General features: G+C 41.9%; 1 protein-coding gene across 4 annotated transcripts; it reads left to right on the forward strand.

Annotated features, from left to right (window-relative positions):
• Window positions 1-720: 720 nt before the first annotated feature.
• chd4a (chromodomain helicase DNA binding protein 4a) lies at window positions 721-20,773 on the forward strand (the record flags this gene model as incomplete). 4 transcript variants are annotated; one of them, XM_038723915.1, is given in 37 exon segments in its annotated part: window positions 721-839; window positions 1,089-1,354; window positions 1,592-1,722; window positions 1,847-1,985; window positions 3,212-3,381; window positions 3,593-3,826; window positions 4,746-4,949; window positions 5,042-5,250; window positions 6,356-6,487; window positions 6,565-6,664; window positions 7,335-7,526; window positions 8,517-8,717; window positions 8,846-8,983; window positions 9,327-9,448; window positions 10,098-10,271; window positions 10,417-10,558; window positions 10,757-10,888; window positions 11,042-11,159; window positions 11,267-11,391; window positions 11,714-11,806; window positions 12,049-12,187; window positions 12,300-12,469; window positions 12,687-12,876; window positions 13,738-13,827; window positions 14,132-14,223; window positions 14,329-14,462; window positions 14,777-14,921; window positions 15,503-15,656; window positions 15,777-15,874; window positions 15,989-16,259; window positions 16,867-16,932; window positions 17,146-17,322; window positions 17,667-17,775; window positions 17,905-18,037; window positions 18,315-18,510; window positions 19,065-19,240; window positions 20,446-20,773. In XM_038723915.1, coding segments are annotated over 37 exon segments (5,496 nt in total), but the record flags the coding sequence as incomplete, so codon positions are not given.
• Between the last annotated feature and the right edge of the window lie 743 nt (window positions 20,774-21,516).

Here is a 21,516-nt window from a genome sequence, read left to right on the forward strand (position 1 = left end):
TAAACCCCCCTCCTCCCGGTGGTCCAAGCTCCCAGTCCGGGCAGATTCAGCTAGTGTTAGTAGGACCTCTAGCTGCCCGATCCCATGATCCATATGCAGCCCAGACCAACCCCGAATGTGGTATGAGCAATCTGATCTCAATGCGTCTATACAAGACCTATACTTAGAGCTGGCTACTTGTGATAGGATCACCCAAGACGCATGTTAATGCCAGGTTTTTTCTCGCTAAAGTTGCTGTGCTGTCTGTGTAATGTGTGAATGTTTTTACCCGCGTGATTCTTTGTCAGCAGTATATTTGTTTCAACTAGATACGGGACATATGGCCTTTGATCTAAAGGGTTGAATTTTGTTTTGTTTTTTACCCTCTGTTTTTTTTGTTGTGTTTTTTTTTTTTTACTCACATTTATGTGCAATGTTTTTAATTTCACTATTACTGGCACTACACATTTAAGGTCTCTGCCAGATTGTTGTTGGCGTTTCCGCTTTATTGGTAATAGTGACAGCAGAGAGACACTGGTAAGGCAGGGGGGATAGAGGGGATGACGGGCAAAAAAGAGCCCGGACTCAAACTCAGAACTTGGTGACTTGTCGATCCCAAAATGTTTGAGTTTTCTGTGTTTTACTTGCTGGTGTGATTGGGAACAGCATCTAATATAAATGTACTGATTGTACTTTTTCACTTGTCTCTCTGATTATAATGAAGCTTATTGTTTCCCGTAGGAACCAAAGTCGTCATCCCAGCTGCTTGATGACTGGGGCATGGAGGATATTGACCACGTCTTCACTGAGGAAGACTACCGGTCTCTGACAAACTACAAGGCCTTCAGCCAATTCGTCCGGTAGATACACACACTTGCGGTCACACATAGCTGATAAAATGCCTAAATGGTAGCGGAGAACTGGTCACAACTGTTCTTTTTCGTTCTCTCATAGCCAAATTTTGGAAAGAAAATTTGGCTAAAATTACTCTTGCAGAAACATGCAATCAGCCGAATGTGTTAAATATTCACTGCGACCATGATTGATTCATGCTGAAGATGTGTTAACAACTTTAATCAGACAGAATTTTAAATTTCCCTCACCTCTAGGCCCCTGATCGCAGCCAAAAACCCCAAGATCGCCGTGTCCAAGATGATGATGGTTCTGGGTGCCAAGTGGCGCGAGTTCAGCACCAACAACCCCCTGAGAGGAGCCGCTGCTGCCAATGCAGCCCTGGCTACCGCCAACGTACCGGCCGCGGTCGACACCATGGTGGCTGAGGTCGCCCCAGCTGCTGTACCGCCGCCAGCCCCAGTAGAGCCTCAGGAGCCCCCTCCACCACCACTACGCAAGGCCAAAACAAAGGAAGGCAAAGGTACGGTGGGGAGGAGGGGTCGAAGGGAATTACAGGACTTGAAATATTAAAGGCCGTCTTTCTGCTAGAAGAGCAAATGTCAGAATTTCTATTGGGGGAAGTGTTGTGTTTTAAGGAAATCAGTTGGTTCGTTAAGACATAATCCCCAAACTGTTTGTGGATCTCACGCTGTTATTTATTTATAGTCTCCTCTGCTATGTGCGTGACTTACCTCTGCCTTTATTTGTGTGTTGGCAGGTCCTAACGCCCGCAAGAAGTCAAAACCAACACCTAAACCACAAGAGAAGAAGAATAATGCCAAGACAAAGAAAGTGGCTCCTCTCAAAATTAAACTGGGAGGCTTCAACAGCAAGCGGAAACGCTCATCGGTACGACCCGTCCGTCCCCCCTCTCACTTCTTGCATGCACTTCACTTGTGTGCCTGCGTACAGTTGAGACACGTGCAACAAAAAGTATTTAGTATACAAGAAGTTTTTCTCTCATGTTGCGCAGAGCGAGGAGGATGAGCCTGACGTGGACAGCGATTTTGAGGACGGGAGCATGAACAGCGTCACCGTCTCGGAGGGATCCAACAGCCGCAGCAGCCGCAGCAAGAAGAAGCCATCCAAGAGCAAACCCAAGAAAAAGAAAGGTACGTCTCCACACTGACGTGCTCTTAAGTTCAGCGTTTCTTACATTGAGCATACAGTGAGGATTGTGAGACCTGAGGACTTTATCCCATTACTGTGGTGGTTCCATGCTTTACATGATGAGCCAGAGTCAGAGCTCTACCTCTTGAGCTGTGAACGGCTGCAGATAGAGCCCGAAGATTGCAGAGTGCAGGTTAAACACAGTGGTGAATGGTAATGACTGCATATGCAGGGTAAAGCATTAAACGTCTGTGGAATGCACAACAACAGGAGGAGGAGGTGTGTGTGTGTGTGTGTGTGTGTGTGTGCGCGCGCGCACACACAGATTAGTCATTGTGACTGAGTCAGAGGAGTTTGGTATATTTAGAAGGACGACATCTTGGTCTGGGTTGTCGCCTACTGACGCATCCTCACTAGCTGCTATCACAAGATCGAAGCAACTCTTAAATGACGTCACGGATGAATTCAGATTGTTAACTTAAAGAAGTCAACAAGTCCACTGCTGCTTCAGTGTGGAAATTCATTTAACTGCAGTTGTGGTGTTTTGTTTCGTCTCAGAAGACTTGAGGTGAAAGGTGAGGTTTAGTTGCTGAACATTTACCCTTGAAATCGGCCAAAATACACACAAAGTAGATTGTTTATTTCCAAACAAACTGTTCCAAACAAAGTTAGAGTCCAGTGAGTTTTAGCTTTATAAGATAGACTTAAGTGATCCCACGTAGGGGAAATTCACCTGTTACAGAAGCTCCAGATGCAACACGGCAGATGAGAATATACACATTAAAGAAAGACAGAATAGAGCTAAAAAAGCCAAATATAAAAGGAACAGAAAGATAAGAATAATAGTTATGTGTACACTATATATACCTCTTTATGTACAGATGTGAGTGATATAGAAATTTTTAGCCCTGCATTAAAACCAAACAGGAAAATTTGTGAAGTAAACAAATATTTAGAAACGAGCATTAAAGATCAAAACAAGATATTTATATTTTAGCTGTGGAACCCATAATTTTTCAGTTTGTTGGTGTTGATGGGGAAATGTATTCTTGAGGGGAATAAATGACTCACCAAGTGGGTTTTCCTCTGACAAACAACGTAAACACACAGCAGAATGTCATAAATGCAGAGCCTGGATCACAACACACATCACATCCTGTGTCTCGGTTAAATGCAAGATGTTAGGGGAAATTTTGGTTTAAAAAAAAGTGTTTTCTCTTTAAATCAGAAGCGGAGGATGCTGACGGCTATGAGACGGACCACCAGGACTACTGTGAGGTTTGCCAGCAGGGAGGAGAGATCATCCTGTGTGACACTTGTCCCCGAGCGTACCACATGGTCTGCCTGGACCCCGACATGGAGAAAGCCCCTGAAGGCACCTGGAGCTGCCCACACTGTGTAAGCAGCATGCTTATTATACTCCTTAGGTCTTCACCACCTGACTGACACTCTTACTCCTAGCCACTTAAAGGAATACTACACTTAAAAATGAACTTTTTGAGTATCAAATAATGGCACGGCAAAAAACAGACTTCTCAGAACATGAAGTTTGTGTCATAATAGTGTGACGAATAAAACAATTTTTCCATTCTGACTCTCCCAATTCCAGGAGAAGGAGGGTATCCAGTGGGAGGCCAGGGAGGAGGCCTCAGAAGGCGAGGAGGACAATGGGGATGTTGGAGAGATGGAGGAGGATGACCACCACATGGAGTTCTGCCGGGTGTGTAAAGACGGAGGAGAGCTGCTCTGCTGCGACTCGTGCCCATCGTCCTACCACATCCACTGCCTCAACCCGCCGCTCCCAGAGATCCCCAACGGAGAGTGGATCTGCCCTCGCTGCACGGTGAGCCGCTAACAGTGATTGACATGTTTGACTTGTCAGAGTAGTGACGGCCCACTTGCAGGATTTGGCAAAGTTTATTTATGGATCTAGTGGATATTTTTAGTTTAGTTAGCTTTTCTGCCCAGCGCTTCTTGGTTGGAAAAGGAATTTTATTGATCCAGGAGGTATTTTGGTTCTTGTTTAGGTCAGCGTGTAACGATGATTTCATTCCACAACCAAAGCAGAGGTACATTAACAGATTTTCTCTGCATAACCAGAGAAACATGGAGCAGATTTAGTGGCATCCACCACATCTTGAGCCAGCAACTAAATAGCTCTGATGAATTCAGTGTTATGTTTTAGCACATGGAACTAGAGCTGCAACTAACAGTAATTTTTAGAGCTGAAACGCTTTTTTGTTCAACAGGAAAGTAATTGTTCATTAAAAATTGCCATATTGTTCACAAAGAAATATACGAGAATGAGAAAATAAACAGCAGGTTAAATGATACTGACAATTTTTTATTTTTTTTCATTGTAATCTGCAGGATATTTTTGGTGTTTTTTATTTTGTATAGAAAATCACAACCACAATTTCCCAAAAGCCCAAGTTGAGGTCCATTTTTATAAATGTATTTTTATTCTGTCTTGCTAAGAGTTGAAAACCCAAAAATATTGAGTTTACAACTGAATAGCGGAAAGCATTAGATAACCTGAAACCGGAGAATGTTTGACTAAAAAGGGACAAATAAGCGATTTTCCAAATAGTTGCCAGTGAATTTTTTTGTCGATCGCCAATTTTCAGCTGTACATGGAAGTGCTGTGACTTGGCTCTGGAAAGTCAGAATCAACTGAACTAATGATTCTACGAGTGTGTGTTTTGAAAGCCACCTTAGAAAGTGTCAACACTATAATTTATCTCTTCTTTCTTCCCCTGCAGTGTCTTCCAATGAAGGGTAAGGTCCAAAAGATCCTGACATGGCGGTGGGGCGACGCTCCCGCCCCTACACCAGTCCCCCGCCCTGCAGACCTTCCAGCCAATGCCCCCAATCCCGCCCCGCTGGCAGGGCGGCCGGAGAGGGAATTCTTCGCCAAGTGGTCCAACATGTCTTACTGGCACTGCTCCTGGGTCACAGAGCTACAGGTGTGTGGAATAGACACACAGAATAAAAACCTTTCACCCTGTTTTATATGTATAACTAGAAATAACTTTCTCTCTCTCTCTCTCTCTTCTAGCTTGAGCTCCATTGCCAGGTGATGTTCAGAAACTACCAGAGAAAGAACGACATGGACGAGCCGCCGCCCATCGACTTCGGCGATGGAGAGGAGGACAAGATCGTTAAAAGGAAGAGCAAGAACCCCATGTATGCACAGCTGGAGGAGAAATACCTCCGCTTTGGAATCAAGATGGAGTGGCTGATGATCCACCGCATCATCAACCACAGGTCAACACACACACGCACACACACAGGTCTTACAGATGAGCGTTGATGCTGCAACTTCACTAGTTAAAAGATAAACGAGTAATTTCTTTCTAAAAATTACAAGACACACTGGTTGCACTTATTATGAAGCCTTGAGATAACTGTTGTTGTCATTTGACGCTATATAAATAAAATTTAATTTAGTTTACTCATACAAAAGTAAGAGCTTAATCAAAATAAAACTGCTTCGTGATCTTTTATTAGAATGAAATTTGTTCTATTCATAATATCTAAAGTCTTTCTGATGCGCCACACATTTTGTTTTATTTTTTTAATTATGTGTTCAACCTTTTCTAGCCAGAATTTACAAGCACTATTTATCAAAAGTTGCTCTTTTTTGAATGGTGTTTCTTTCCTGTTTGAACAATCTTTGATGAAGATATATCTTTATTACATCACCCAATTTGAGGGACATTTTGTTCTACATTAACGAGCCATTGTTTTATTAGTTACTAATCCAGGAATGGTAATGTTATATATGTATTACACCTAGAGTTGGGCAATAAAACAATGATAATTATCACAATATAATTTTCCTCAGTAACGATATAATGTTCAATATATTGTCAATAAATATTTGGTTTAATTCATTTGAATCACAGACAAATCAGCAGTTAATCTTTCTATAAAAATGTTTATTTTGTTGAAGAAAAGGGACTGAAAATCATATTTGTTGAAAAAAGATTTTATCATAATAGTTTTGCATGTTCTACCTCAGATTTGTTGAGTGATCCACTGTTTGGCATCAAGTGTTTGTCCACATTCTGACGATAAAGAAAAGATTAACCACATAATTAACCATCTGGTTGCTTAAATTTTCGTTCAGGAGCAAAAATCAGCCTTTAAATTTGAAAGAAATAATGATTTGACTTATATCGTGATAATTATCGATGTCAAATGGTATGAATTTTTTTTTATTAGGACAACATTTTTGGCCATATTTCCCAGCCCTAATCACACATGACATTTAGCGCCTGCTTTTATCCTATACTAATAAATGTCTACTCAGATGTGTGTCATGTTTTTCTGTTCTGCCTAACTTGCTTCTCTTTGTTTTACTCTCCAGCGTGGACAGGAAGAATAACGTCCACTACCTGATCAAGTGGAAAGAGCTGCCGTACGACCAGGCGACCTGGGAGGCCGAGGACATGGACATCCCTGAGTTTGACACCTACAAGATGCAGTACTGGAACCACAGGTAAACTGCTGTGTGCTCAAATACACATTCTCTACCGACACATACTGCTTTACTCACTCGGTGGATGTTTGTTTCAGAGAGCTGATGATGGGAGAGGAGGGGAGACCCGGGAAGAAGATCAAGGTGAAAGGAAGAGTGAAGCGGCCCGACAGACCTCCTGAGAACCCCGTGGTAGATGTAAGTTCACAATAGTGATATTTCAAATTATTTAGATTCACTCGGGAGCAAATGTTTACAAATATTTTGACCATTCAGCCCATAACTTCATATTTTCTGTTTGGAACTTCTCTGAAACATCCTGGAGTTTGTTTGACAAAATAAATCTCCTGTAAAACCCAAACTGAGGACTTTTCTGTCGGTTCCTCAATGCAAAATCTTCCACAATATTTGTTCAGTGGAGGAAAAAATAGGGATAAAGTAATTTATGTAATTACTTATTTAGGACAGTTTAATGAAATCAACATTCACTGCAGATTTTTAGACTGTTTCTGTGCAGATGTGGCAACAGAGGAACCATCAGTATACAGAGATCTGAGCATATAACTCGACTACATCCAATATTCTTTTAAGCCTAATATTGACCATATTTGTTGTCTTTTATCGCTCTGACTCATTTTGGCCATTTAGTTCCTTGGTGATGTTCCTTGCCATTGGATTAAAACTTAAACCAGTGATGTTTTTAAATGTGTGGATGCCACCATTCGCAGTGATTTGTGTGTATTTGAATTTTAGACTTAAACGATTTTTATTTTTACAAAAGGGTTTTTCAAGCAACTTTTTCATGACTTGACTTCATGTCACTGCCCCGTGCTTACAAATCCGTCCCCTCTGTCTTTCCCGTTCCCAGCCTACTATAAAGTTTGAGCGTCAGCCGGAGTACCTGGACAGCACGGGGGGGACGCTGCACCCGTACCAGCTGGAGGGACTCAACTGGCTGCGGTTCTCCTGGGCTCAGGGTACTGACACTATCCTGGCTGACGAGATGGGTTTGGGAAAGACCGTTCAGACTGCCGTCTTCCTGTACTCGCTCTATAAAGAGGTGGGTGTCTGGAGGATACTGGGTTGTGTTTTTCTCGTAAGATGTGTGGGTCTACACTCTGAAACTCCTTTTGTGGTAAAACGCTTTGGATTATCCTCAACAGGTTTTTTGGAAACATGAGCTCAGCACATAAACTTGAAGCGAGTTTTGACTTTTTAAGTTTGTCCTCTTCATGATCTTTATTAAATTTGTTTCATATTTAATTTAAAACAACTTATTTTTGGCCTTTTTAAAATACAATGTCATCTCAGCAGTAATGGTTGAGCCTTCCTGTTTGTGTCTGTGTAGCTGTCGTCCCATTGGCCAAGAGCCATCCAGCCATTTTGTTCAAGTCAGGTGAAATCTGATGACATGATGTTTGATCTCAAACAGTAAACATTCAGACACTGATCATGTGTGTGGATGCTGCCACCTAAAGGTGGGAGGCCAAAATATACTTCCTGCCAGAGCAACAAGAGATCTTGTAGCATTTTTAAACTTAATTTGATGAATTTTTTGTTTAAACCACAAAACTTAATTTACCTGTCTCTGTAAGATGTTTTGTTTTACATACTTTTTTAGATGTAGTCAAGTTCAGAACTATTGGAGATGTTGATGTACTAATGACTTGAATCCATGATACAGGAACAGGATGGTGGTTAAAGCTATTTTGATAATCGATCGATTGTTGAAGCAATTTTTTTGGCTTTGACTAGTCTCTCCTGTGATAGTAAATTTCATATAGTTGGATTTTTGACTGATGGAAATATAAGTATAAGTTATTTTAAGGTAAACTTCAGCTCTTGGTAAATGATGGGGCTTATTTTGACATTTTATAGATTCACCAGTTCACCGAGAATCTGATTCACTGTCTCGAAACAGAGTTTGTTGCCAAATTTCTGAAATGATGGAACTTCGAGGGTCAGAGTCAGCTGCAAAATGAAATTGTTCACATAACTCATTAAATAATAAAATGGACATGTTGAGCTGACTTCCTCTTTCCACCTCCAGGGCCACTCTAAGGGGCCGTTCCTGGTTAGTGCCCCACTCTCCACAATCATCAACTGGGAGAGAGAGTTCGAGATGTGGGCCCCCGACATGTACGTGGTGACCTACGTCGGAGACAAAGACAGCAGAGCCGTCATCAGAGAGAACGAGTTCTCCTTCGAGGACAACGCCATCCGAGGAGGAAAGAAGGCCTCCAGGATGAAGGTGAGAGGAGGCGGTAGTGAAAGAAGACTTTGACAATTAGACATAGATAAGCTAAAGGTGAGTCGGTTAACATTTTGGAATTAGTTTGAAACTCTAACTCTTTTTTTTGTATTGGTTTCCTCCAACAGAAAGACTCGTCGATCAAGTTCCACGTCCTGCTGACCTCCTACGAGCTGATCACCATCGACATGGCAATCCTGGGCTCCATAGACTGGGCCTGCCTGGTGGTGGACGAGGCTCACAGACTGAAAAACAACCAGTCCAAGGTATGTAGACACAGTTTATAAAAGAGATAAGAAAGAGTTCTGATGCTGTAATCAATGCCCCATACATCCAAAGCACTATATATAGAGCTGGATTTAAGTTTTACTACACTGATATAGTTTTGATAGTAGGCTAATTGCCTTGTTTGTTGAATAGCCACTGTGGAGCTTTTTGCACTGTTGCATGCATTTACATTTTTCAGCAAAAACAACAAATTATCCTCTTGTCAACTACATAAATAGTAAAACCCGCATCCCGATTCACACTGAAGCATGCACAGCTGTTACTGATAACCTGAAGCTGAAACTGTTGTAAACATGTTGTTCTTTGTTTCCCCTGCTGTAGTTTTTCCGGGTATTGAACAACTACCCCCTGCAGCACAAACTGCTACTGACTGGAACTCCCCTGCAGAACAACCTGGAGGAACTTTTCCACCTGCTCAACTTCCTCACACCTGAGAGGTTCAGGTAAGTTGCTCTTGATGTTTCTTTTAGCGAGCCTTCTACCTGGTCTACAAAGTAAGTCTACAAATAATAATCAGTGCTAATGGACCTAAATATTTAGTAGGTTTTATACATACATGTAAGAAGTTGTGCAGATCCTCTGCATCAGCGGTGCAGGGAGCTCTTTAGTACACGCATACAGTACAAAAGAAAAGCCGATCAGACAATGAAAAATTTTTTATCATTCATATTCGACAACCTTTTTATGGCACATGACCCGTACAAAGCTATGTTTACTTGTGACCTGTCCTCCCACTTTGCACATGTCTGCAACTTTGGGGGTTTTACTATTTTTATTGAATAAGTAAGTGTGCATGAAAAATGTTAAAATATTACATCAAACAGACTGTAAAAAACATTCACACTGCTCATTTAGTAACAAACACATCACTGTGCTGTTTAGACTTAAAATTTCAGGAAACAAATTTGTTTCTGAAGCGCAAGGGGTTTAATGTTGATGAGTAATGTTTTTTCTTTTAAATCAGCAGAATGAAACGAGCAAAAGCATTTAAAGCAGATGGCGTCTGTAGTTTCTCTGTGTGACGGTACAGTTGAGCAGGAACATCTCAGCGCACAGTAACTCACCTGTCTGTGTCTGCCTCTCTGTTTGCAGCAAGCTGGAGATCTTCCTGGAGGAGTTTGCAGACATTGCAAAAGAAGATCAGATCAAGAAGCTGCACGACATGCTGGGTCCACACATGCTCAGGAGACTGAAGGCCGACGTCTTCAAACACATGCCCTCCAAGACCGAGCTCATCGTCAGAGTGGAGCTCAGCCCCATGCAGAAGTGAGTCAGGAGGAGGGAACGAGGGCTGCGGCATCTGGGGTTCTGCTTTTATAGATGAAGTTGATCCCTCAAAGATCAGGATTATGTAGAAGTTTCAAAACGAGCCGGCTTAAAAAAGGTAAATATCTGTATCCTCTGTTTGCAGGAAATACTACAAATTTATCCTGACAAAAAACTTTGAGGCTCTGAACACCAAAGGAGGAGGAAACCAGGTTTCTCTGCTCAACGTCGTGATGGACCTCAAGAAATGCTGCAACCACCCCTACCTCTTCCCTGCGGCTGCTATTGTAAGACCCAAACACTGTTTTAAAGAGGGGTGAAATGTTAAATTTAACTGAGATTCATAAGATCAAGACTTATATTTCAGAATGATATAATATTGTTAAGGTTAATTGGGAAGCGTATAGGAAGCATTCCTTTTTAAACTCTCTCTGTAGTCATTTCAGAGTATTAAAAACACATGTTTCATTGGTCACTCCGAACAGGAAGCTCCAAAGATGCCTAACGGGATGTACGATGGCAGCGCTCTCACAAAAGCGGCTGGGAAACTGCTGTTATTGCAGAAGATGATGAGGAAGCTCAAGGACGGAGGGCACCGAGTGCTCATCTTCTCTCAGGTAAGCGACCAGAGAGGCGACTTTAGTAGAAAGGATTTTAGTATTTCCAGTTTGAACTGCAACAGGATGGATTAAAATAAAATAGTGAGCTTTAAAAGCCAGAAATCCTATCAGCTTTTCCTAACAGACGATCTCTCCTGTATTTTGCTGCAGATGACGAAGATGTTGGACTTGCTTGAAGACTTCCTGGAGAATGAGGGCTACAAGTACGAGAGGATTGACGGAGGGATCACTGGAGGAATGAGACAGGAAGCTATTGATCGCTTCAACGGTGAGGCTGAGAGCAACTCCACCTTTTTTTGGTTTTTCTTTTGTTAGGATTCCATAATCTTTGATCTGTTCACTGATAATTAAAAAGTGACCTATTATTTCCCTCAGCTCCTGGCGCTCAACAGTTTGCCTTCCTGCTGTCAACAAGGGCCGGAGGTCTAGGTATCAACCTGGCCACCGCCGACACCGTTGTCATCTACGACTCCGACTGGAACCCCCACAACGACATCCAGGTATGGCAGGATTACTGCGACTTCACTGATTTCTACTAGTTTTTATTGATAATGATATTTAAGCGTTTTGGGACCCACTGTGTTGTCTTTGCTTGAACTTTTTGGGAGATATAGACATCTTAGTTGAGTAATTTTGTTGAAATGTTGGTAGACACAAACATTGTGTCCCAATATATATTTAGTTAGAGTTTTTTTTTAATGTACTTCACTTTCATGTGTTTCCCTCTAGGTCTTTAAAATGTATTTATTTATTTTTTACTTGATGAAAAGTTCAACTAATGTTATAAAGCTCTTACCTTAACTACTCTTCCTCTGTGTCCAGGCCTTCAGCAGAGCTCATCGAATCGGTCAAAACAAGAAGGTGATGATCTACCGCTTTGTCACCAAGGCCTCTGTGGAGGAGAGGATTACTCAGGTAAACGAAACGGGTGCAATACACAAAAGCAATTGTGTCTCAGCAAATTAAACCGTGTCCTCTGTCAAGCAAGTGTTGGTAGACGGATGCCAAAGAACAATAAATTTGGAGCTGAAGTCATGTTCCTTTTTCTGAGAGCTAATTTTATTGAGACAAACTCCTTTGACTGAGATATTAACAAATTGCTTTCTTCTTTCTTCTTTCTTCTTCTGTGCTCCCCCTGTCTTTCCTCCTCTGTCCAGGTTGCCAAGAAAAAGATGATGCTGACTCACCTGGTGGTCCGACCTGGTCTCGGATCAAAGACGGGCTCCATGTCCAAACAGGAACTGGACGACATCCTTAAGTTTGGAACAGAGCAGCTCTTCAAGGATGAGGGAGAAGGTGAGAGTTGCTGATATGCAGAGACAGACGGCATCAATTGACAGATTTAGTGGCATGCATGAATTGAGATATTTTAACGTGTGTGTGTGTGTGTGTGTGTGTGTGTGTTCAGGTGAGAACAAAGAGGAGGACAGCAGCATCATTCACTACGACGACAAGGCCATCGACCGTCTGCTGGACAGGAACCAGGACGCCACAGACGACACGGAGCTGCAGAGCATGAACGAGTACCTGAGCTCCTTCAAGGTGGCTCAGTATGTGGTCAAAGACGAGGAGGAGGAGGTGAGCACCTGTGAAGTGAAATGGACACTGGCATTCTGTTTCCTGGAGTGTAAATCTGCCAATGATCGGATTTGGGTTTGGTTATTTTTATACTATATTGGCTATTCGTTCAGGCCTGTGTCAGCATCGCACAGAGCTCTATTGGCAGGGGATCTCTGGCGAGTTTTGTTTTGCCTAATCTCAGTTGTAACGCTGGTCTTTACCCTCTCCAACTCAGGAGGAGGAGGTGCAACGAGAGATCATCAAGCAGGAGGAGAGCGTTGATCCGGACTACTGGGAGAAGCTGCTGCGTCACCATTACGAGCAGCAGCAGGAGGATCTCGCCCGCAACCTCGGCAAAGGCAAACGTATCCGCAAGCAGGTCAACTACAACGACGGCTCTCAAGAAGACAGAGGTAAGAGGAGAGGTAATCGGATTTTTGATCAGTACAAGCATTCAGAGGTTGGTAAAATTGAGTTTGAAATGTTTTGTCGCCGTGTACACATACACAATTTAGCCACCTTTTTTCTAAACCCTCCTACTAACTACACTACGTCATGTTCACTTGACAACGGATGTCAGTATTGGTGCTAATACGATACTAAATGCTGAATAATCTGTGATCCTATTTAGAGAAAAATAACATTGAATAAATTAAACAAATCTTGTTTAATTCCTAAATGTTAACTGTCTGACACTATGACTACTACAGGTTTGATTCCCATTCCTAGCTGCATAACAAAAAGCAAGTTTTCAGGTTTAGTGGTTAGTATGTGAAGAATTTTTTCTCACAGCAGCTCAGCAGGTTACATCACCTCTTCCTGCTGGCGTTGCCTCTTTAATGTTTTACGAAAGACTGAACAGTCAAGTGAAATTACAGGTGTCTGCCAGCTGATTATCGGTTGCCTGTTGATTGGTGCATCCTTAGTTGAACTTGAAATAATTATCTATTGTACAAACCTGCTATCTAAGGAAAGTGAAGGTCGAGAAAAGACAGCTTTAATTGCGAAGGCCTGGTAACCTCATTGTCTAGTGAAACCATAAATCCCAGAATTAACTGTGGTGCAGATTTAATTTCATTCACTGTAAAATATATTTTTTATCTCATGCACATATGTGTATATGGAGAGAAAAGAGGGTGGGAGACGAGATAATCGTTAAGTCTCTCCAGGAAGCCATTCACAGTGTTGCACTCAGACATGAAAAGCGACTGAAGTAGTTAGTTAGTAGAGCTACTAGAGTCTTATTAGAGTGTGGATTAAAAATCTTTCTTCTTTCTATCTCGAAGCTGATTGGCAGGATGACCAGTCTGACGGCCAATCAGATTACTCTGTGGCGTCTGAGGAGGGAGACGAGGACTTTGACGAGCGAACAGAAGGTAAAGTGTAAATCTAAAGTTTTCTATTTATTTAATGTATAAAACATAAATTGGTTAAATTAGCAGCCTCTGCTTTGATTAAGTTCACCTTATGATTCATAAAGTAGTTTATATTGTAATATTTATTTTGTAATAGTGTGATATCTGTGCGTGGACCCTGTCTCTGAATGTATAACAGTGACAGCATTGTCAAGGTATCTGTTTATATACAGAATATAATTAGGAAACTTAATTACTAGCACACCTGCCTCCCTGCAGAGCGTCTGTTATCTGTATGATCACCCCATCTGTTTCCTCTCTGCAGCCAACTCTCGCAGGCCGAACAGGAAGGGCCTGAGGAACGACAAAGACAAACCGCTGCCCCCCCTGCTGGCCAGGGTGGGAGGCAACATCGAGGTGAGCAGCTCAGATCTCTTCTGGGGTACTTTTTGGAGTCTCACGGTTCATAAGTGTTAGTGTTATTTTGTGTCTGCGAATGAAGCCCGACTTTTCGTTTCCCAGGTGTTGGGTTTCAACTCTCGGCAGAGGAAGGCATTCCTGAATGCAGTGATGCGTTATGGGATGCCTCCCCAAGACGCCTTCACCACCCAGTGGCTGGTCCGAGACCTGCGAGGGAAATCTGAGAAAGAGTTCAAGTAAGACTCACGACTATGTGTCCAAAAGTATGAACCCTGTAACTGCAAAAGGAAGTGGTTAAATGTCTAAAAACATCAAATAAAGACTTCGATATGTCAATCAAACTACCTAATGCATCTTTTTCGTTTACCTAATGTAAATTCATATGAAGTGATAAAATATTTTAATAATCTTTAACTTAGTTTATTGTAGGCTTCAGAAAACTACAAGAGACTAGTTTTATTTTCTACATATTTCAGCTTCGCCTCTGATGTGATTTCCTGTCTCTTCATGTATCCTTCATTAACCCTCCTTTCCCTCTCTCCCCCCTCAGGGCCTACGTCTCTCTGTTCATGCGTCACCTCTGCGAGCCCGGAGCCGACGGGGCCGAGACCTTCGCAGACGGCGTCCCCAGAGAGGGGCTCTCACGGCAACACGTCCTCACCCGTATCGGTGTTATGTCCCTTATTCGTAAGAAGGTAACAAACGCAGCTTTGCCTTTACTTTTGTCTTACTTCAACTTTACTTTGTTACACTAACGTCTGTTTATTAGTTTTAAAATCAAAGATCCATTTTAAACCACTGGATCCAGTGTTGTAATTTAATTCTGTGTCACAAACAAACCAACTACACAGAAGCGAATTATTTCATTTTCAGCTCACGATTGGCTCCGATTTGGCCCCTGAAAACAATGGTTTGGTATTGCATCCACATAAATGAATCTATAACTATGTAAATGTAGTAAAATGTAGGAAACCGTTCAGTCGATCTATCTCGTAAAATTTATGTCCTTCGCTTCGGGAACTGAAATTGAATATCTTTGAGCCATTCGAGTAGTCTAGTAGTAGTGACTTTATTTTACAGAATGGGAAATTGATTTGCTGCATAGGTACAAGAGGCAGAAATTTAATTTTGGGGGATTGAACGAAACAAGCAAATAATAAAAAAAAAAAATACTTCCTTCTAAATTATGATCGGCATCTTTTACTATTTCGCCCAAGACTTTATTAGCAAAGTTTTGCCCACTTTTTGCTGACTGTGTGCTCTTCATGGTTTCCAGGTTCAGGAGTTCGAGCATGTGAACGGTCAGTGGTCGATGCCCTGGATGGCTGAGCTGGAGGAGAGCAAGAAGGCAGCAGCTCAGCCCGACTCCCCTGGGAAAACCCCGTCCACCGGCACCCCAGCCGACACACAGCCCAACACACCTGCTCCAGGTAAAACACACACTCAGGTTTCAGTGCATTGCAGTAACTTCCTGTGCAAGTTACTGGTAAAACTTCCTGGGGACGGTGAAGTACATTAAAACTTATGAATGAATCTCTTTGCATTTATAGTTGACGACTCCTTAAAGAATGACGACGCAGAGAAGGAAGTGAAGAAAGAGGGCGAGGCGGAGAAGAACGGCAAAGAGCCTGTAAAGACCAGCAACGAGGTAAAGACAGGATGTGTTTGAGTGACGTCAACAGAAGTGGGATCTTTGAAATCTGAGCGTATTTATTTTCCAAGATGTGTCACCGAATTCACCTTCCCTCCACGTCTCCTCCAGGTGATCGCCATCCCAGACGACGACGAGAAGAGTCCGGCAGCGGAGCAGGAGACCAAGAAAAATGGGGAGGAGGCGATGGAGACGGACAAACAGAGCAACGGAGAAGCAGAGGGCGTTAAAGAGAAGGAGGGCGAGAGCGAGAAGAAGATTGAGAAAGAGAAGGAGGGCGAGAGCGAGAAGAAGAGTCCGGAGGGAGGAGAGGAAACAAAGTCGCCTTCAGAGGCCAAGATGGAGGGGTCAGAGGTCAAACCTGAGGACCCTGAGGTCAAAGGTAAAACAGGCTTACTCCTGTTTCATCAGTATTCAATTTTTGTTTTTCACAAGAACAAAGTTTTATCAACTTGCATGTTGTGCACAAAAATAACTTTGGTTTTATTCTGCTGTAAATAATAAATACTTAACAACATATATTACACAAATACACACCTTACAAAAACACACATTTGAAACAAAGAACGCAGAGTCCGTAGAAGAAGGGGTATGTAAATGTAAAGACCTAAAATCAAATATTTAAAACAGAAGCACAAACAAAACAGGCTTAGCGAAGGTTTGAGTTTGAGCCATTGATTTTTCGTGAGTTAAATAATCTGTCAACCAATATTAAAGATTAATGTATTACGTTGTCTTTGACCTTTTTGTTGAATGTCTGACTTGTACATGCAGGTTTTTAAGTTCTCCTTAAAATAAATTTACACATTTGTTCTCACTCTCTCTTTCCAAACATGTTTTGTTTGGCTGAGGTTAAATTTCTAACTGTGTTCGTGAGCTTGATCCTGTACTTACATCTGGTCTCGGACACAAACTTGAATGCGGTGCCTTTGTGTTTGACTGTAATCTGCAAGTTATAATGTTTTTTTCTGTTGCCTTCTGTTTTGCAGCCGAAGAAAAGAAAGAAGAAAAGACAGAAAAGATGGACACCAGTCCTCCTGCAGATGAAAAGAAAGGTACCAAACCCTCTTTTGCTTTAAGTATTTCACACAGGATTGTGTAATTAACAGGAAATTAACTTCAATACAAGTAATGACTTTTATTTATTGAAGGTTTTTGTAATTCTCCTCGTGGAATCATCCTCAGTTGGTCTCTATCAGCCTTTCCTCCCCTTTTTCTTTGTGCCTGTCTAGTCAGTAATCGTGTCTCCTTTCACATTCCTGCTGCAGATCTGAAGGAGGAGAAGGAGGCTCAGAAGCCTGAGGAGGCGACCAAACTACAGAACGGAGATACCAGCAAGGAGAGCGGCGCCTCAGCCAGCGCTGCCACTGCAGGAGCAGCCATTGAGGAGAAGAAGAAGACCAAGAGCAGATTCATGTTCAACATCGCTGATGGAGGATTCACAGGTATGCATGCGTGTATGCAAGTGCCACAAGATGGCAGCAGCTACATTTGAAGTACCGTATGGAAGCCCACCAAGTTTCTTTCCACAAAACTGTTCTGCAACAGTTTCACAATAAAAGCCTTGTTGGGAATTAAGGGGTTCTGTTCAATGGAGCACTAGAGGGCAATTTATAACAGGGCAAACGGGATATACGTAAATATACATACTAAAATATGAGCAAATATACTAAAGAGGGAATTAGAAATATAATCCTCCTTCAAGAAAAGGCTGGTCCAGGTACCAACCCTGCAGCTGAGTTAAATGAAAGCGCCGGCCACTACTTAAAACACCTTTCTTCTCTCTCAGAGCTCCACTCTTTGTGGCAGAACGAGGAACGCGCTGCCACCGTTACCAAGAAAACAAATGAGATCTGGCACCGCCGTCATGACTACTGGCTGCTGGCTGGCATCATACAGTATCCTTTTCCCACCCGTGACTGGCTGACGGATCTCACTGGAGAGGAGTGTGACAGGGGAATTGTTGTTTTGAGATTTGTCTTTATCCAATCACAGCAGTTGTTGCCCTTGACCGTGGCTGCCTGCAGACATGGTTACGCCCGCTGGCAGGACATCCAGAACGACGTGAAGTTCGCCATCCTCAATGAGCCTTTCAAGGGAGAGATGAACCGAGGCAACTTCCTGGAAATCAAGAACAAGTTTCTCGCCAGGAGGTTCAAGGTGGGTTTACCTTTTTAATGTAGATTGTTAAACTGTAAGTATAATGTAGTCTACAGTTCCCGCTCCTCCTTAAACACCAGTCACGTTCTGAAATCTACAGCATAAGCAAATGTAAATATCTATATAATTAATAAAATAGGCCATCAGCCGCTCTGCTCTCTAAATAAATCAATTAACTCTCTTTAAATGTTTTGTTACCAATAAACCTGGACTGACAAAGATGTGAAGATGTTAATTTAACTGTGATGCTGACTTCCCCCCCTCCCCCTGCCCCCAGTTGTTGGAGCAGGCGCTGGTTATCGAGGAGCAGCTGCGTCGTGCCGCCTACCTCAACATGTCAGAGGACCCCTCCCACCCCTCCATGGCCCTCAACACCCGCTTCAGCGAGGTGGAGTGTTTGGCCGAGTCCCACCAGCACCTCAGCAAGGAATCAATGTCTGGGAACAAACCGGCCAACGCCGTCCTGCACAAAGGTGAGACAGGAAGTGGGAAATCTCAAACGTGCTTTTCATACACACAGATCAAATAATCGGCATCACATTTACCCTCTTGGCCAGTATGAGTGAGGTTCTGGTCTCCTATTGTCTCGTCACAATGAAATAACAGCGACTATTTGCATTTATTTGTTTATTTATGGTCAAACAGGTGAATCTAATACTTGTTTGTTTCCTAGTGCTCATTTATTACACTTTATAATCATTATTCAAAGACTTATTTTTCTCTTATCTAGTTCTTATTTTCTTTTGAGAAAATAGCACAAGTAATTAATGTGATGAAATACATTGTTGTTATCACAGCTGCTGCTGTTGCTGCAGATAACATGAACTTAAGATGATAAAAATGCACCTTCACACTGAGGCCAGAACATGAAAGCCTGAAGGGGAAAATCTAAAGCAAAGGAAGGAAAGAAAACAATTTTGGTTAATGAAATGTGTCTCAAAATAAACCCTTAATAAAACCACTATCTGTCCCGATCACCCTATGCAGCGAGTGAATACAGTTCATTATCTCTCTCTCTCTCTCTCAGTGCTGAAGCAGTTGGAGGAGCTACTGAGCGACATGAAGGCGGATGTCACCCGCCTTCCGGCAACCATCGCGCGCATACCGCCGGTTGCGGTGCGACTCCAGATGTCTGAGAGGAACATCCTGAGCCGGCTGGCAAGCCGAGGGCCCGAGACGCAAACACAGGCACAGACACAACAGGTACAGAGCCCGAACCATCGGTCTAAAACTCGATAAACAGTTTAAATAACAATCTCTTTTGTGTGTGTGTGTGTGTGTGGTCAGTGTCATTATCACTGTCTCTTGCCAACAGTGCAATAAAATAAGGTGTTTAAAAGCGTCAAACTTTACCTGTGAAAACCAGCCTTTTGTTCCTATTTTGTTATTTTTATACACATTATTATGTGAGAACAAGGAAGTTCAGGAGGTGTTTGTATGAATGAATGTGCCAAGCACACAACTATGCCCAGCACACATGGGCCACCAATGACTGAGAGTGCTGCGTATCCAGTTTTTAAACAAAAAAAGAAATAAAAATAGAAAAACAACTTTCACAATCAAATCTTCAACATAATTCATAAATTACTGTCAACAACATTTTACACCCGTCGTATTTTACCGTTTCTTAGAAGATCTGCAAGAATATTTGCTATACAAACCAAACAATAGTTGCAGCCTTGACTTGCCCACAGTTAACGCACACAGACACGCCGTTATTCATTACCGGGCGGAGTGCAGTAAATATGGACAGGAAGATGTCTAGAAATGGATTCAGTTTTATCTGATTCAAGGTTCATCAGGAGACACGGCTTCCTGCAGGAAATGTATCAGGAAGTTAAACATGATTTCTACCGTTGATTGGAATATGTTGAGAATTGTTTTCTGGCTTCGGCAGTTTTTTTTAACTCATTCAAACATCAGTTATTTTGTTTTTTGTTGCCACATTTAAAAAAGGCCTGAAATAAATTTTTTTATTGCATTTTCTCAAAACTATAACACAAAGCTCGTCAGTGTTGCTTTCAAAAATGCTTATATGCTTTCTTGCAGAATCTTAGATGAGAAGATTTGATTGCAAAGTTATGTCTGTACAATAAATGGAGAGGCTTAGCATAAAGACTAGAAGAAGGGTGAAACAACTAGCCTGACTTTGTCCAAATAACACTGGTGCTGGTTGGCCGATTTTAGTTTGACGCTGTTCCCCATTTCCAGACTTTGTGCTAAGCCAAGCTCACAGCTGCTGACTGTAACCTTATATTTACTGCGCCCATATGAGAGTTATTCTTATCCTACTCTCAGTAAGAAAGCCGACACCCCAAAATGTGCAACGGTTCCTTTAATATTTATTCATTAAAAATGAGCAGAGGGCAAATCAAAGCAACTTCCTTGTTTCTGTTTTCCTCCTTCAGATGTCGCAGCAGTAGGCTGAAACTCTGCTCTTTACCTCGAAAACCACCCCCTGCCTCACCTCGACATTCCTGATTGGTGCACAGCAGAAAGATGGACAGCGCGCTCAAGCTTGAAGCCACGCCCAGTTCACTCCCCCCACCCCAAAAACAGACTTTACAGAGTTTTTCTGGAGGATCGAATCCCTTCCCGATTCCCAAGTTTGAGGCTGTGGACAGAAAAACTATTTTATTTTTTTTCCTCCTTTTTTCAATTTCTGTATTAATATTATTGATATAATGTTATTATGATGGTTTTTTGGGACCTAAATAAAAAAAATGTAATAAAGAATTTGTTTGTGGCCAGTTGATGTGGGGGGGGGGGGTGTATGATGGTCAAATTCACACCGGAGCAAAATTCCCAGCGTAAAGCCCAAGTCATTTTATTTTCTGTAAGAAACTGTAAAGTTGAAACTCTGACACTAGTTAGTGAAGATGGAGCTCCTGTAATCCTCTGTTAGGTTAAGTGAATTATTTATTTTTGAACAATCCTACTTGGATTAAGAAAATTTAGATTTTCAGCACAAATTTCAAGCTTTGCGAAATGTGTCAAGTGAAAGTAAAATCTTCGGCCATCTTCACAGCTAAATCTGGGTTTTTTTGTTTTTTAATACAAGAAATTTAGTTGCTTCAAAAGACATCAAACTGTCTTTAGGAACTTCACAAAGACACGGCAAAAGATTAAATACCATTTTCTTGTGTTCCCTTTGTCTCCAGCTGTCTCACCATTAATTGCAATTTTTAAAAATGTTTTTGTAGCTTTTCTCAGCTTCCTGTTGTGTTTTGCATTGAACAACTGTGTACAGTTTGATGTTTTAAATGTGTATTGAACACTACAAACTTGAAATTAACTTTTTTTTAATCAATACTGCAATTCCTATTTGTCACCCTCTAGAAGACATCACCGTGTTTTAAAAACTTCATTTTGGGTTATTTTCCAACAGCAGGTTAAAATAAAACGCCTTTTCAGAGTAAATCGGCGCTTGGACGCTACAGTTCTGTTGTAAACATGAATTTAAGCGCAATCCCAGGCCA

This window comes from Micropterus salmoides, unplaced genomic scaffold (genome assembly GCF_014851395.1).
Source record: "Micropterus salmoides isolate LMB-PRFRI ecotype aquatic unplaced genomic scaffold, ASM1485139v1 Ms_hic_scaffold_1668, whole genome shotgun sequence".
Classification (NCBI taxonomy): Eukaryota; Metazoa; Chordata; class Actinopteri; order Centrarchiformes; family Centrarchidae; genus Micropterus; species Micropterus salmoides.